The sequence below is a fragment of the Colossoma macropomum genome, unplaced genomic scaffold (genome assembly GCF_904425465.1).
Source record: "Colossoma macropomum unplaced genomic scaffold, Colossoma_macropomum, whole genome shotgun sequence".
NCBI lineage: Eukaryota > Metazoa > Chordata > Actinopteri > Characiformes > Serrasalmidae > Colossoma > Colossoma macropomum.
The window spans coordinates 39184657-39200597 of NW_023494802.1; the positions used below are offsets into that span (position 1 = coordinate 39184657).

The 15941-nt window shown below is 37.3% G+C and overlaps 2 protein-coding genes across 3 annotated transcripts in view; both read right to left on the bottom strand.

The window, feature by feature from the left end:
• The window catches only part of si:ch73-375g18.1 (kinesin-like protein KIF1C), a 19822-nt gene extending 18977 nt beyond the window's left edge, over positions 1-845 (bottom strand). The window contains 1 exon segment of the mRNA XM_036592261.1: positions 804-845. Within this exon segment, the coding sequence (XP_036448154.1) occupies positions 804-845 (42 nt within the window).
• Positions 846-4902: 4057 nt separating this feature from the next.
• LOC118822187 (NLR family CARD domain-containing protein 3-like) overlaps positions 4903-15941 on the bottom strand; it is a 48301-nt gene continuing 37262 nt past the window's right edge. The window contains exons 5-7 of one of the 2 annotated variants that reach the window (XM_036591104.1): positions 14650-14704; positions 12976-13177; positions 4903-7028 (exon numbers count right to left, since the gene is read on the bottom strand). In XM_036591104.1, the coding sequence (XP_036446997.1) occupies positions 5266-7028; positions 12976-13177; positions 14650-14704 (2020 nt within the window). In that variant the 3' untranslated portion in view covers positions 4903-5265. The remainder of the gene's footprint in view (positions 7029-12975; positions 13178-14649; positions 14705-15941) is intronic. The other variant, XM_036591105.1, reaches the window with a different exon arrangement.

A 15941-nucleotide genomic window follows, 5' to 3' on the forward strand; every position in this document is an offset into this window, starting at 1 on the left:
TAAATCTTGATCTGTTGACTTGTTTACTGTTTACAGTGAAGGAACCAAAATGAAAACATTTCCCTTTCTAAACTACAGCAGTCGGTCTCCTCAGTTCTCAAACACTAACAGAGTGTTGTTAAGAGAAGAGGTCATACAGCACAGTGGTAAACAGGCCCGTCCCAACTTTTTTTAAACAAGGCTGTAAAGTAATATAAAACAATGACAGAACAAATTAAAAAGATAAATAATTAAAACATGTAGAATTTTAATGAAACACCAAGTTAAAGAGATACGTTAAATGTGTGCACTGAGCTTTACTCTCTGAAAGAGTCTCTCCTTTTCTGTACTTTACAGAAGGTGTTTGCAGAAGGTCAGTATCTGCATATCTAAGATCTCATGCTGGAACATAAACAGACAGACACTCTGTGATGAAAGCAGTGCTTTAAGCTCATTTAAAGCCTTAAAAACTAGTAGCAGAACTTTAAAATCTATCCTGAAAGATGCAGTCAGTGCAGTTCTTTCTAAACGGGAGTGATCTGATCTCTCTGGTTAGTTTTTGTTAGGATTCGTTCTGCTGCATTTGCTGTAGAGGATGGACTGAAAGACAAGCTTAGATATCCCCATCTGTCCACATTGGCAAATAATCTTTTTTAGTTTCATCTTTTTCAGTTTCATCTTAATATTTGTAATTACTCATTACAAATATTAGTCACTAATTTTTTAATCAGTCAAAATCCAGCACATTTTTCTTTTTTATTAAAACATCAAACAAAATTCATATTAGTGTTGGTGAAACTGCCAACAACCAAGATGCAAAATACAGGGGGTTCTGGGGGATCGTAGCCCCCCCAGTTGGACCCCATGAATGTCTCAAAATCAAAATTCAGGTGGGTCACTGACAACAACCTTATGATATTCAGCTGTCTGTTTGGGAAAAACAGAAGCTCAAATTCAAATTCAGGGAAAGGTCATTGTTTAGCTGCTTCACTCAGGAAATGATGAGATTCTGTCTTTGATTTTCTTAACTAGCTAGTGATGCAGCACTGCTCTGCCTCAGGGTGGCGCTGTTGCAAACTGGTTCACGCAGTTGATCCTTCATAGCCTATTAACTGTAACTATGCCCAGAATACCTCTGAACAACTTTACAATATGTTGTAGCTTTTTTACAAATCTAAGAAACTGACCAAGAGACTGAATGACTGAAGTGAAAGAGTTAGCAGCCAACATGTAACCCCCCCAAACACCAGGGGTCATTTCACTCCCAACAACTATACAATATCATCTTTTAAGGACACGTATCAATTATTAATCTAAACCCTTTCTACTCTGTACATTTAACTGCAGGTACAGAATAAAAGACCAGACCAGATCTTCACCTAATGCAATAAAAGTATCCATAAATCATGCCCAGTAATCTTCCTTTTTGAGGATTTGTTCTGAGAAAGTTGGTAGAGATTGAGCTCAGGTTTAGTGCTGGTTCACAAAATCCTTCTATTTTAGTTTTGCTTGATCTCAATGCACCTTTCAAAACAGCTGATCATAAGATTCTAATCCACCTTCTTGAAAACTCCACTTTAACATTTCTAGTGGAGTCACTAAAGGTTTGATTACAGAGTTTAGCTTTTTTCATTATGCATGTTACTGTTAATGTCATCAGAACACATTAGATCAATTTTCATAGCTATGATAAATGATACACTACTGAGACTCCAGTCTCCATTCCCTCTGTTGACAGGCTGACCAGCTGGGTGCCAGATATTTCTCAGTGGATGTCTAAAATGTTTATACTTTTAAATTGAGGAAAAAACTGAAATGCAGTAAAATTCAGAGAAAGCTGCTTTGTGAGAAACGAGGCCTCCTTTCATCGCAATTCAAATCTGAAGAATGAATCATTCATCTATCTCTGGTTTATCCTCCATTTGAGTAACGTTATTAAGACTGTATTCTATCATTTATCAAACAGGCCGACTGCTAAACTCTTCTGTCTCAGAGTGATGCAGAAGAACGTGTTTGTACGTTTGTTACAAGTAGAGTTGATCACTGTACTGATCTTTACCTCACTGCTGTTTGGAAACAATAGTTCTGGTTACCTGAATCTTTCAGGTTTGAAGTTTATTAAAGTTTATTAGTTAAGTTATTTTACTTGTTTTAAAAGATCTAAATGGCCTTACTGGCATACCTCACTGCAGATACCACCTTTTACTAGACAGTCAAGCTCAGTACACACGTTCTTGATTCTTTTACATCATTTATATTATTGTCTGTTTTTTTATTTTATCTTTTTTTTTAATCTTATCTTTATCTTGTTCATTACTGTTCTTGAATTTTGCTGTTTGTACTTTCAGATGCTTCTTGTATGTACAGTCCTCTATAAACAATAATAATTATTATTATTATATATATTATACATTATATTATAATTATTATTATACTTTTATTATAATAATTATTATTATTATCTTTTTTTGTTTTTACAGTTATTGAAAACATAAAATTACAAAATACTTGAGGTTTGACTTGCCTGCATTAGTTGGGTCTCTTCTGGTCACACTTTACTCTTTCATTCACATGAGTTAATATAGTAATGACATGACATAATACTGTATTGACGTGATGAGCTGACAATAAATTTGAAGAAAAGGTAACAATTTTTTAGCCTATACTTTCTTAATATTCACATTATGGTCTTCATTCAGGAGACAAACAGAGGCTTCTCCCCTGTATATAGGCTAATAGTTCAGACAGTGTTATCCATAAAGGCTAAAAAGCTACGGCCATATGCAGCACTTACAAAGATATTCCAAACCTGATTAATTAACAAACATGTCCCAGATTTTTGTAAAGGCGTATTATTATTTTAAGGGTGAGCTTGCGAATGTATATTCGAGTACTCAATCGTATCACTGATTATTCAAAGCCTGTAAAGCGCAGTTCAGGAAAATCCTATTGACTAATTATTTGTGTGTAATTACAAAAAATACTTAAAGACCCACTGGACACTGCAGGACCCAATACGCTCACTAATCTATTTCTATGGCATTTTTCAGTAATTTTGAACGGAAGATTTTGAATGAATGTCTTTAGGAAACAGGCTTTTTGACCTCTTTTCACGTAGAGTGGCACAGTCAGGTGAAAAGGAATTACAGTCTATATATGCTGGGATTTACTGTTCAGTGTAAATGAAAAATCTGATGGAAAATGAAATCCGATATCTTGGGTAAAATTGTTTTGTTTTACATCTTTATTATTCTTAAAGTGTTTGAATTTATCCCCATCTAAAGACTGAACAGCAGACCTTAAAACTAAACCTTAAAAGCAGTGTTTCCCATATCACTACATCACGTGCCGCATGGCTGGGAGGAGATGCACTTTATGAACAAAAGTTTGTGGACACCCCTCCTAGTTATTGAGTTCAGGAGTTTCAGCCACACTCACTGCTAACAGGTGTATAAAGTAAAGCACATAGCCTTGCAGTCTAGATAGACAAACACTGGCAGTAGAACAAATCGTACTGAAGAGCTCAGTGACTCTAAACCTGGCACTGTCATAGGACGCCACCTTTGCCTCAAGTCGGTTCAAGAAATTTCTGCCCTGCTAAATCTGCCCCGGTGAACTCTGAGTGCTACTATTGTACATGCAAAAACTCACAGAGCAGGGCAGTCGAGCTCTGAAGCATGTAGCATCTAAAAATCGCATATCCTCTGTTTTATCATTCACTACAAAGTTCAAAACTGCATCTGGAAACAACATCAGCAGAAGATCTGTGAGGAGCTTCAAATGGGTTTCCATGGCTGAGCAGCTGCACAGAAGCCTGCGATCACAATGCGCAATGCCAAGTGTCAGCTGGAGTGGTGTAAAGCACCCCGTCACTGGACTCTGGAGCAGTAGAAACATGTTCTTTGGAGTGATGAATCACCCTTCACTATCTGGCAGTCTGATGGACAAATCTAAGTTTGGCAGAGAGCAGAGGAACGCAACCTACTGTAATGCATTGTACAAACAGTGTTTGGTGGAGTAGGGATAATGGGCTGGGGCTGTTTGTCAGGATTTTTGCCCCTTAGTTCCAGTGAGGGTTAATAATAATGCTACAAATGCTACAAAAGCATACAAATTAATTTTAGACAATTCTATGCTTCCTGCTTTGTGGCAGCAGTTTGAGCCTCTGTGCAAATTCTATAAAGACATGCCTTAGTGAGTTTGGTGTGAAGGAACTCCAGTGGCCTGCACACAGCTCTGACCTCAACCCCACTGAACACCTTTGGGATGAACTGGAATGTCAACTGTGAGCCAGGCCTTCTAGTCAAACATCAGTGCCTGACCTCACAAATGCTTTTTTGACTGTATGGGTATAAATTCCCAAAAATACACCCCAAAATCTTGTGGAAAGCTTACTGTTACTGGTTGGCACTAATTTTTCTGTTCATATGTTTCTGAAAATTGCTTCTCATTTTAATGAAGTTCTGAAATTCTCTACTATTTTTCCACTTTCATCACCTGCTTCAGCCGCTGCTCTCCTTCAGCCCCCCAAGCAGGACACCTGCCTGTCTCATAATACACTGCTTTGATCAATGCACAAAGAGATCCACAAAAAAAAACATAATGTGTTTTGAGATCATTTTAGGAAACCCACTAAATAAAAAAATACTTTTTTAAAAAAAAATAACACTATTAATACTTGTTTATTGGCTTTTCTTAAACTCAATCAGTGGAGAGAGAACAGAATAAAATGTAGCATATTAAATATGGTATAATATTGGAGGCAGAAGATGGTACAGTATTGGAGTAGATTGAGGAAGTGACGAAGCCTCAGCTGTGGTTCCTTGGTGAGCACTCCAATCTGCTCCAATACTGTACCACCTTCTGCCTCCAATATTCTACCATATTTAATATGCCACCTTTCATTCTGTCCTCTGTTCTTTAATTGAGGTCAACAAACAAGTATTAATGGTGTTATTTTTAAAAATTTTATGTTTTTTTTATTTAGTTGGTATCCATAAAATCTTAAAAGTTTAAAAAGGTAACTGTGTCCTGAATGTTGCCTGTTCAAAATGTAACTTGGACTGAACTCAGACACCTCATTTCTTTCTACTTGTATACTTTTACATCCCAACCCTGCACATTGTAGTGATTTCCTGCACCAACACATCCACTTTAACTCAGTAAGGGCTTGTTAATCAGGACAGGGGTTTTCTGGATTTCATTCCACTAAAATCATGGAAAACTTTATGACTAAAATCACTCTTAAAATAAACAGTGCAGTAAAATGTGTAATAATGAAAATACTCACTCAGCTTTTCTGGATGCTGTAACGACTGGCAGAAGCCTCAGAAGACATTCATCTGATGGGTCATATTTTCTCAGATTAAACTCATCCAGCTCTTCCTCTGAGTTCAACAACACAAACACCAGAGCTGACCACTGAACAGGAGAGAGGGGGACTCCAGATAGACAGGGATAGTTTCCTCTGTTCAGGTATGTCTGGACTTCCTGCACTAGAGAGTGGTCATTCAGTTCATTCAGACAGTGGAACAGATTGATGTATTTCACTGGAGAGAGATTCTCCCTGAGCTTCTCCTTGATGTACTCAACTGTTTCCTCTCTGCAGTTAGAAGTGCTTCCTGTATGAGTCAGTAGACCTCGTAAGAGAGTCTGATTGGACTCCAGTGAGAGACCCAGAAGGAAACGGAGAAAAAGGTCCAGGTGTCCATTCTCACTCTGTAAAGCTCTGTCCACTGCACTCTTGAGAAAATCAGTCACTGTTGATTCTGAATGTGTTTGTTGTTTCAGCACATTTCTGTTCTGAGAAATAAAGGAGAAAAATGCAAACAAAGCAGCCAGAAACTCCTGAACACTCAGATGGACAAAGCAGTAAACTTTACCCAGACGCTTCCCAAACTCCTCTCTGAAGATCTGAGTGCAGACTCCTGAGTACACTGACACTTCTCTGACATCAATGCCACACTCTCTCAGGTCTTCCTCATAGAAGATCAGGTTGCCTTTTTCCAGCTGTTGGAAAGCCAGTTTTCCCAGAGCCAGAATAATCTCTCTAGTCTGCCGAGGATCAGGGTCACATTTTCCATGGTACTTTTGGTCTTTGTGTTTGATCTGAAAGATCAGGAAGTGTGTGAACATTTGAGTCAGAGTCTTGGGGATCTCTCCACTCTCTGCTTCACCCAGCATCCTCTCCAGAACAGTGGCTGCAATCCAACAGAAGACCGGTATGTGGCACATGATGTAGAGGCTTCTTGATGACTTCATATGTGTGATGACTCTGTTGGCCAGACTCTGGTCACTGACCCTCTTCCTGAAGTATTCCTCTTTCTGAGGGTCATTGAATCCTCGTACCTCTGTTACCTGGTCAACACACTCAAGCAGGATCTGACCACATGCTGCTGGTCGAGAGGTGATCCAGAGAAGAGCAGAGGGAAGAAGATTCCCTTTGATGAGGTTTGTCAGCAGCTCATCCACTGAGGCTGACTGTGTTACATCAGACAAGCTCTCATTGTTCTGGAAATCTAGAGGAAGTCGACTTTCATCCAGACCATCAAAGATGAACAAGACTTTGTACTGATAATAATCTGATGGGTTTAACTTTTTTATGTCTGTGAAAAAGAGACGAAGAAGATCAACCAGACTGAGTTTTCTACTCTTCACTGAATTCAGCTCCCTAAAAGGAAGTGGAAATATGAAGAGGATGTCCTGATTTGCTTTTCCTTCAGCCCAGTCCAGAATGAACTTCTGCACTGAGACTGTTTTCCCAATTCCAGCAACTCCATTAGTCAGTACAGTTCTGACGGCTGTGTCTTTAAAGAGGTCACTGCAGTTGATGGGTCTCTCCTGTGCTGCTGGTCTCCTGGACGCTGTTTCAATCTGTCTCACCTCATGTTCATTATTGATCTCTCCACTCCCCCCTTCTGTGATGTAGAGCTCTGTGTAGATCTCATTCAGAAGTGTTGAGCCTCCATGATATGAGATTCCTTCATTAATTCTCTGGAATTTCTTTTTCAATGTAGATTTGAGGTTTTGATGACAAGCAGGAGCCAGTTCTGAAAAAAGTTTATTACAATAAACAATAACAATAAACATGTTAATGTCTGACATCCTTACCACAAACACAATAACACACATTACCCTTCTATCAACCCGGAGCACAATATTAAACTGAACTGTGCTCTGTGGTTCTCTTGTCTAGGAATCATCAGCAAAATTAAATAAGCACAATTAATTTAGATAATAAAGGATCATCTTCTTGCTCTCTATTTTCTTCCTTCCAGATTGTTTATATTTAAGTGTCCAGAATTTCTATGCTCAGTTTACTCGTTACTAGTAAAATAATTAACTTTATTATGGAAAAGAAATAACGGAATGAGCTCTGTATCAGGGAAACTGTGTCAGAACAGACCGTGTATGTACAAAGGGGTGGAATTAGAGATTCTGAGGTTCTAGGTCCTGGTGGCATATTTTTTAATTAGCGGAGGCTCTGGGTGGTCCCCGAGTGGCACAACCGTCTACACTGCACAAAATGGAAGTGTGCTCACGCGCTCATTCATGCAGATGCATGCATGATCCCACATTGACTCACCCTGTAAAATATATCCATAACATCCTAGGCTGTACTTAGGAACAACAAAATGCACTAAGGTCTGTTACTGTATGCCCCTTAAACCAAACACTACTTTTGTATCCTTTTTTCTTTTTTTCTCTTGTTAATTATTTGCTCTCTGTTGTATTTTACTTTTTTTGGCTTGTTTTTTTTGTGTTTTTTGCCTTTTTTCCCCTCTTCCCATATTTTTTTTCTCTGAAAAAACAAAAACTAAACTAAACCTCTCTTATCACTGCCATATATTCCAGATATTAAAGATGTATCTCTGTTCACATACACAACACTCTACACCACACACACCAGAAGACAATCGCAAACATCTTCACACTCATTTAACAGCTTTAATACACACCATTGAATTCTACACTACACATGTCGTCACTTAAGTTTGTTACCGGGAACATTCGTAGTATTGGCACACAGGCTAAAGAGACCAAGGTACTACACCTTCTATTTTCTTCAAAGGCAGTTATCTGTTTACTACAAGAAACACATCTATTAGAAACAAATCATCACAAATTGAAGTCAGCACAGCTCAGTCACATATTCTCAGCTTACTACAACTCCAAACACAGAGGTGTTTCCATCCTAATAAATCAAAACATCACTTTCAAACATAACATTACTATATCAGACTCAGAAGGAAGGTATATCATAATCAACATTAGCATTTCCAACAACTCCTTAACTACTGCAAATATATATGGCCCAAATACTGATGACCCACCCTTTTTTCAGGAGTTTTTCACTCATCTTTATTATTACATCTAATATACCAGACATAACATACCACCCTATAGTAATTAGTGACCTTACCCCTGTTTCACTCAAGTGGAATATAAATCACGTACACAAATCTTTCAGATGGCGCCTTAATACTTCTCTCCTAAAAGATCTAGAATTTGATAGTTATATCAGAAAAGAGTGGGCATCCTTCCTAGAAATAAATGACTCTCCAGAAACTCCACCAACACTACTTTGAGAAACCGGGAAAGCCATACTAAGAGGCAAAATAATATCCTACTCCTCCCATAAGAAAAAGATACAGAAAACGAATCTAATCTACGACAAAAAATTAAGGAATTATCAAATAAGATGTTAAACAACCCCACAGATAAAACTGAAAATGAGCTAAGGAAATGTAACACGCAATACAGTGAACTCATAAATAAGAAGACTCAATTCCTAATACAACAATTAAGACACAAAAATTTTGAACACAGCAACAAATCTGGAAAACTCTTGGTTAATCTAGTAAAACATAAAGAAAAAACAACAATACCAGTAATCAAGGATGAGACAGGAAATATTATGCAAACACCAGAGGAGATCAATCAAGTATTCTGAAAATTTTATAAAAATCTATACTCACTGGAACACAATCCAGAAACAGAAGACATTTGCACTTTTCTTAATAACATAAACTTTCCAAGACTGACTGAAGAACAAACACAAATACTGGAAATTCCAATAACATCAGAAGAACTTTATAATGCCCTTCACCACATGTCTAATAATAAAGCACCTGGTCCTGACGGCTTTCCCACTGAATTTTATAAACACTTCTGGACAATACTCGCCCCACTATTCAATAGAATCACAGCTGAAATAAAGCATAACAAGATTTTACCATCTGAAATGAATATCGCTATAATCTCACTTCATCTCAAACCTAACAAAGACCCCACCCCACCCTCCAGCTACCGTCCACTATCACTCATTAACACAGACATAAAAATTATAAGCAAGACTTTGGCGACTAGATTAGAAAACCCATCACTTATACATCCCGATCAGACCGGTTTTATCAAAGGAAGACATTCAACCACTAACATGCTCAGACTACTTAACTCGATACACCACACATCGATTCACAAATCAGAAACTGCAATAGTCACATTAGATGCAGAGAAAGCTTTTGATAAAGTCAATTGGAAATTCTTGTTCACCACATTGCACAGAATGGGGCTCGGAGAATCATTTATTAATTGGATAAAAATTCTTTACACTGCACCAAAGGCCACAGTCAATACTAATGGACCAATATCTCCAAATTTCACACTGCACAGAGGTACTAGGCAAGGGTGCCCCCTCTCACCCCTCCTATTCTCAATGTTTATAGAACTGTTGGCAGCAGCTATACGACAAAACACAAACATAAAAGGTATCCACACCTAAACTGTAAAACACAAAATCAGTTTATATGCAGATGACATCCTACTGTTTTTGCAGAATCCACCACATTAATCCCTCAAACCATACAAATTATTGAAAAATACTCCAAAATCTCCAATTACTCTGGACTAAACTCGACTAAATTTACCATACTACATACTACCAATCAACATGAACTTATCAGATACAGCAGCACAGTCTCTTCCTATCCCCTTGAGCACCCAATCACATATCTGGGCATCAAAATTTCCTCCCAGCTGTCAGAGCTGCCTAAACTCAATTTTAACCCATTACTCTCAACTATAAACAATGACCTCAAACGCTGGATGAACTTTCCACTATCTCTTATTGGCAGAATATCTACGATCAAAATGACCAAAAGTAAACTATTTTTTCTCAGTGATTCCAATTCAACCCCACTCTACCTGGTTCAAAACCTTACTCTATTATCTCCAAATTTTACTGGAAAAATAAACCACCTAGGATCAAATTAGTTACAGAACCACAGAACCCAGGGAGGCCTCGAAGCCCCCAATTTCCAACAATACTTCAGAATTCCTGAACATCTTCTCCTCAAAAAATATATTATCTAAAATTTATAAATTCCTATCTGAGTTAGACCAAAGAATTTATGTACCAAGGAAAAAGTGGGAAAAACATTCTGGAAAACACATTTAGCATGACTAACAATACTAACCTCCACCTCATACAATATAAGGTAATTCACAGAGTACACTACACTGGGAAAAGGCTCTATAAAATGGGATTAATAGACTTTGAAATCTGTAGACACTGTTCACTAAACACTCCTGACAGTTATATACATGCCTTGTCGTATTGCACACCAGTCAAGTACTTCTGGCAACTTGTTATAAATCAACTAACTCCATTGTTAAAACAACCCATTTCCCCATCACTCTGTTAGTTAGGTGACACATCATCAGTCCATCTAAACAAGGAAGAAAAGAGAACACTTTTGATGGAGCTAACCATCACTAAAAAGACCATTCTGACAAACAAAAAAAAAACCCAAAAAACTTTACACTGCACAAAATGATGTCTTGGCAATTGAAATGAAAATTCATCTTAAATCATCTAGCCAATATACCTAATTTCAGTATCTGATTTTGAGATTGAGGTAAGAATATTATTAGAGTCTTTAAAAAGCCCAAATCCTACATTTATCATGTATTTTATTTTTTTAACTGTTTATCACTTATAATGTTTGTGTGGGCTTTTTTTTCATTTTAACCCTAGACTGTATGGACTGGAGAGTGAATGGTATGTTTTCAAATTTAACAAAATATGCATAAAACATAATACATCTCTAAAAAAATTAGAAGGATGTTTTTCCATTTTAACTTATTTCTAGACATTTTTACTTGTTATAAGTTATTTTATTAAATAAAGTTTTCTCATTATATTAGCAGATAATTTTACTTATTTTAAGAAATATGACAGACACAAATATAATCATCTGCTAGTACAGTGAGATAATTTCACTTAATAAAATTACTAAAACAATCAAGTAAATACATTTAACATGCACAATATACAGTGGGTGAAATAAGTATTGAACACGTCACCAATTTTCTAAGTAAATATATTTCTAAAGGTGCTATTGACATGAAATTCTCACCAGATGCCAGTAACAACCCATCCAATCCACACATGTAAAGAAATCAAACCATAGATGTCCATAAATTAAGTTATGTGTAATAATGAGAAATGACACAAAAGTATTGAACACATGAAGAAAGAGAGGTGCAAAAAGCCATGGAAAGTCATGACACCAGCTGAAATCTATCAGTAATTAGAAAACAATCCTGCCACTTAGTGCAAATTAATATCAGCTGGTTCAACTGACGGCCTATAAAAAGGTGTCTCATTACCAAGGTGCCACACAAGAAACATTTCATGATGGGTAAAACCAGTGAGCTCTCTCAAGACCTTTGCAACATTATTGTTGGAAAACATACCAATGGCATTGGTTACAGAAGAACTTCTAAACTACTGAAGGTTCCAGTGAGCACTGTTGGAGCCATAATCCGGAAGTGGAAAGAACATCATTTCACCATAAACCGGCCATGTCCAGGTGCTCACCGCAAGATTTCAGACAGAGGAGTGAACAGAATTATCAGAAGAGTTGTCCAAGAGCCGGTCAGCAGGTACATTTGTTTTGAAGAAAACAATAAGTAATGCACACAATCGTCATGGCCTGTATGCACGCTCACCACGCAAGACTCCTTTGCTGAAGAAAAAGCATGTTGAAGCGCGTTTAAAGTTTGCTCAACAACATTTAGACAAGCCTGTGAAATACTGGGAGAATATAGTCTGGGCAGATGAGACCAAAATTTAACTCTTTGGATGCCATAATACACACCATGTTTGAAGGTCAAAAGGCACTGCATATCACCCCAAAAACACCATACCAACAGTGAAGTTTGGAGGTGGGAACATCGTGGTGTGGGGTTGTTTTTCAGCATACGGCACTGGCACGCTTCATATAATTGAAGGAAGGATGAATGGAAAAATGTACCGAGACATTCTTGATAAAAATCTGCTGCCATTTACCAGGATGATGAAGATGAAACAAGGGTGGACATTTCAGCAAGACAATGATCCCAAACACACAGCCAAGGAAACTCTCAACTGGTTTCAGAGAAAGAAAATAAAGCTGCTAGACTGGCCCAGCCAATCACCTGACCTGAATCCAATTGAAAATCTATGGAAGGAACTAAAGCTCAGAGTTCATAGTAGGAGCCCAAGGAACCTTGAGGATTTGAAGAGTGTTTGTGTGGAAGAATGGGCCAAAATCACACCTGAGCAATGCATGCGACTAGTTTCTTCATACAGGAGGCGTCTTGAAGCTGTCATCACCAACAAAGGCTTTTGTACGAAGTATTAAATAAATTTCAGTTAGCATGTTCAATACTATCTCTCTCTGTCATTTCTCAATATTACACATAACTTAATTTATGGACATCTATGGTTTGATTTCTTTACATGTGTGGATTGGATGGGTTGTTACTGGCATCTGGTGAGAATTTCATGTCAATAGCACCTTTAGAAATATATTTACTTAGAAAATTGGTGACGTGTTCAATACTTATTTCACCCACTGTATCTACTTTGTATTTTCATGGGGCCCCTTAGCCTCATGCAAAGATCACCACTGTATATTCAGGCTTTCCAGAGCTGCTCAGTGTTCTTACTGGTTTGTAGTGTGTTGGCGAGGTCTGTCTGGTTCATGTTCCTCAGGACGTGCAGTGCGATCTGCTGTGTTCCTTGTCTGACACTCTGATCCACCTCACCCTCCACCTCCCTCTCAGAGCATGCTGGGAAATCTGGACTCAGTACCTTCTTGAACCTCTTCAGCTGATTCTTCACCAGAGAGATGAGTTTGTGCTCCAGTTCCTGATTGGACATAAACATTAACAGAAAACGACTGAAGTACCACCATGTCATAGTTCAGTGGTTCTCATATCAGGACCACTGAGAAACTTTAAAACTGGACTGCAGATATTTTTTATGTAATAAAACACTTGATAAAAACAACAAACTGCTCAAAATCACATCAGTGTACTACATATTAGAGTCAGTAAGATAATGACCCCAAACACAGAAATATCAGAGTTTTGCCCTTTCAGTGTCCAGATTTAAACCTAGTTGAAAACTTGTGGTGTGAATTGAAGAGGGCCGTCCACGAGCAAAGACTGAAGAAGGAACTGAATATGTTCTGCATAGAGGACTGATCTGAGATTCCTCAACAAGTGTTTTCCACCTTTGATCAGCATTACAGAAAACAGCTCAATGTTGTTACTCTTGCCAGAAAAAGGCAGGGGAAAATAAAAATATTCTGCTTGCCCATTTCTTTATGCTCGAAATATCACTCATTGCATGTGTGGTTTATATAATATACTGATTTTAGCTAATTTTCATGAAGGCTGTCCATGATTCTGGATGAATATAGGCTACATGTTGTTAACTGAAAATTTCACAGCTATTCACTTGATATTTGAATTACCAATGTTTTTAATTGATATATGGAGATTTAAAAAAATTGAATCTTTTTTTATATTTTATTTTAATAGTTTATTATGGTAAGTTAAGGAAAACAGTATGGGACAATATGTATTTTAAAAAAAACTGAAAAATGGTGCCTAACTGTTTTATATGGTCACTAATATACATGTATAAACTATATTCAGTTACAGTTTTAACATATTTACATTTAGGAAGCGAATAACGATTCACAGAGCACAAAAGATATTTTGGAGGGCTGTTTCTGGACCCACAGGGTGACTTTTTGATTTATAATGTTCCCCTTGTGATTTTGAGGAGTACAACTGGCAAATTATCACTTTAAAGACTTTCTTTGATGTCGTATGCACAGATGAACAGATTCATTTGTGTCATACTGTGATATCATTTATGTTTATTATAGGGTTTATGAATGAAGGGACATTTATATAAAAGGAGGCCCTGAGTTGATACAGCATTCAACACGTGTGCTGATAAAATAGAATTTTAAGCAGGTTCTGCCAATGTAGACATGTTGTTAGATCTTAAGTAGTTACCTGTTAGTAACATTAGTCTCTATGGACTCAAACAAATCATACATACTACTCATTAAAGATGACCAGACAGAATCAATGGGGATTAGTATCAGTGTGATCTAATGTGATAGTAATAGTAACAAATCTATCCTGAAACAGCACTCAGTCACACTGTGTGATGTGATGTTAGCTGTGTAGTTCTTCCTGTGGGGTAGTGGAGTGTGTGAGTAGTTAATACTACAGGCTGATTGGAGATTAATGTGAGATTCTCAGGAGAAAATATACACATTTTACCCACAATTATCTGCATATACATGTACAAACACACACCTGGAATATGGACTCCAGACGTGTCATGGTGATCTTTGCTCTCTCCTTTTGGGCTCTATGGAAAAGAAAAAACAAAATTTTAATCTGTATCATATTTATACAGCATGAACCACTAAACAGACCAACAGGTAAAACTACCATGATTAAACACATTAAAGCTGCATGAGTCAAAACTGAAGATATGTGAACCTCTACCAGTTAAACAGGTGAACTACAACAACATGGGAATGATCTTTAGTGTTTGGATCCCCCTCCCATTCCCACCCATCAACACAAAGCAAGCTGTAGAATCGACGGTGACCAGTGGAGTTCATTTAGTGTTTGTTAGCATTACTAAACACTGTCATGACTTCAATTTCTAGTGATGAGGTAGACAGTTTATTACCAGTATCTCCTTTCAATTTGGATATAGATGATGAAAGTGTAGCTTTATGCTAACGTGGCTTGAGAGGAGATCAAAATACTCAGTACAGCCTACATAGAGCACATTGACTGTGGTCCTTTTCAAAGCTAAAGCTCTATTCAAGTTGGATTAGTTTCGACAGAGGAGGTCTGGTAATGTTATTTGTGAGGGATTCCACTGGTCAATTTATACAGGATAAAGTCTCTGTGTAATTTCCCCAAATTACCCCAGACAGCCCAGATCAAAATGTTAAAGTCCAAGCTATGACATCAATAAAGTCATAGCTAAACAGATCCAAATAAAAACTGCAAAAATGAACTTCCAGTTAACAGCAGTTAGAAGAGTATTAGGCTAGTAAAGTGTGGTCACTTAACTTTAAAATGTGCCCCAACAGGACAGAAAATGCTCTGCTTTGCGAGAGACACCTTCAGATATTACCACATCATAAAAAAAGTGTTGATTACAGTTACTGTTTTGAACTTGAGGATGAAGGAACTGTGCCAAGCCAAGCTTGATTTTACCAGTTAGCCTCGTCTCCTGGTAGCCAAAAAATAGTTGTTGAGTTGTTTTATCAGGTTCTGTTAATACATTACAGTGATGTCAATTCAAACATGACTACTAATAATATAATAATTATTATTAATAAACAATTAAACTAAATTTATTTAATAATTTGCACCAGAATTATTTGTTAGCAGACTTTAAAAAAACTACATCGTAGATTCATATTGCATTAAAATTATGGAACTTGTCAGTAACATGACTACTGGCCAATTCATCTGTGGTAAAATCATAACTCTGGAGTCATTTGAGAATTCATGTGTAAGAAGTAGGAAAATGATGGTGAATCCATGATAAAGAGTATTAACAGACATAAAGCTCAGCTCTT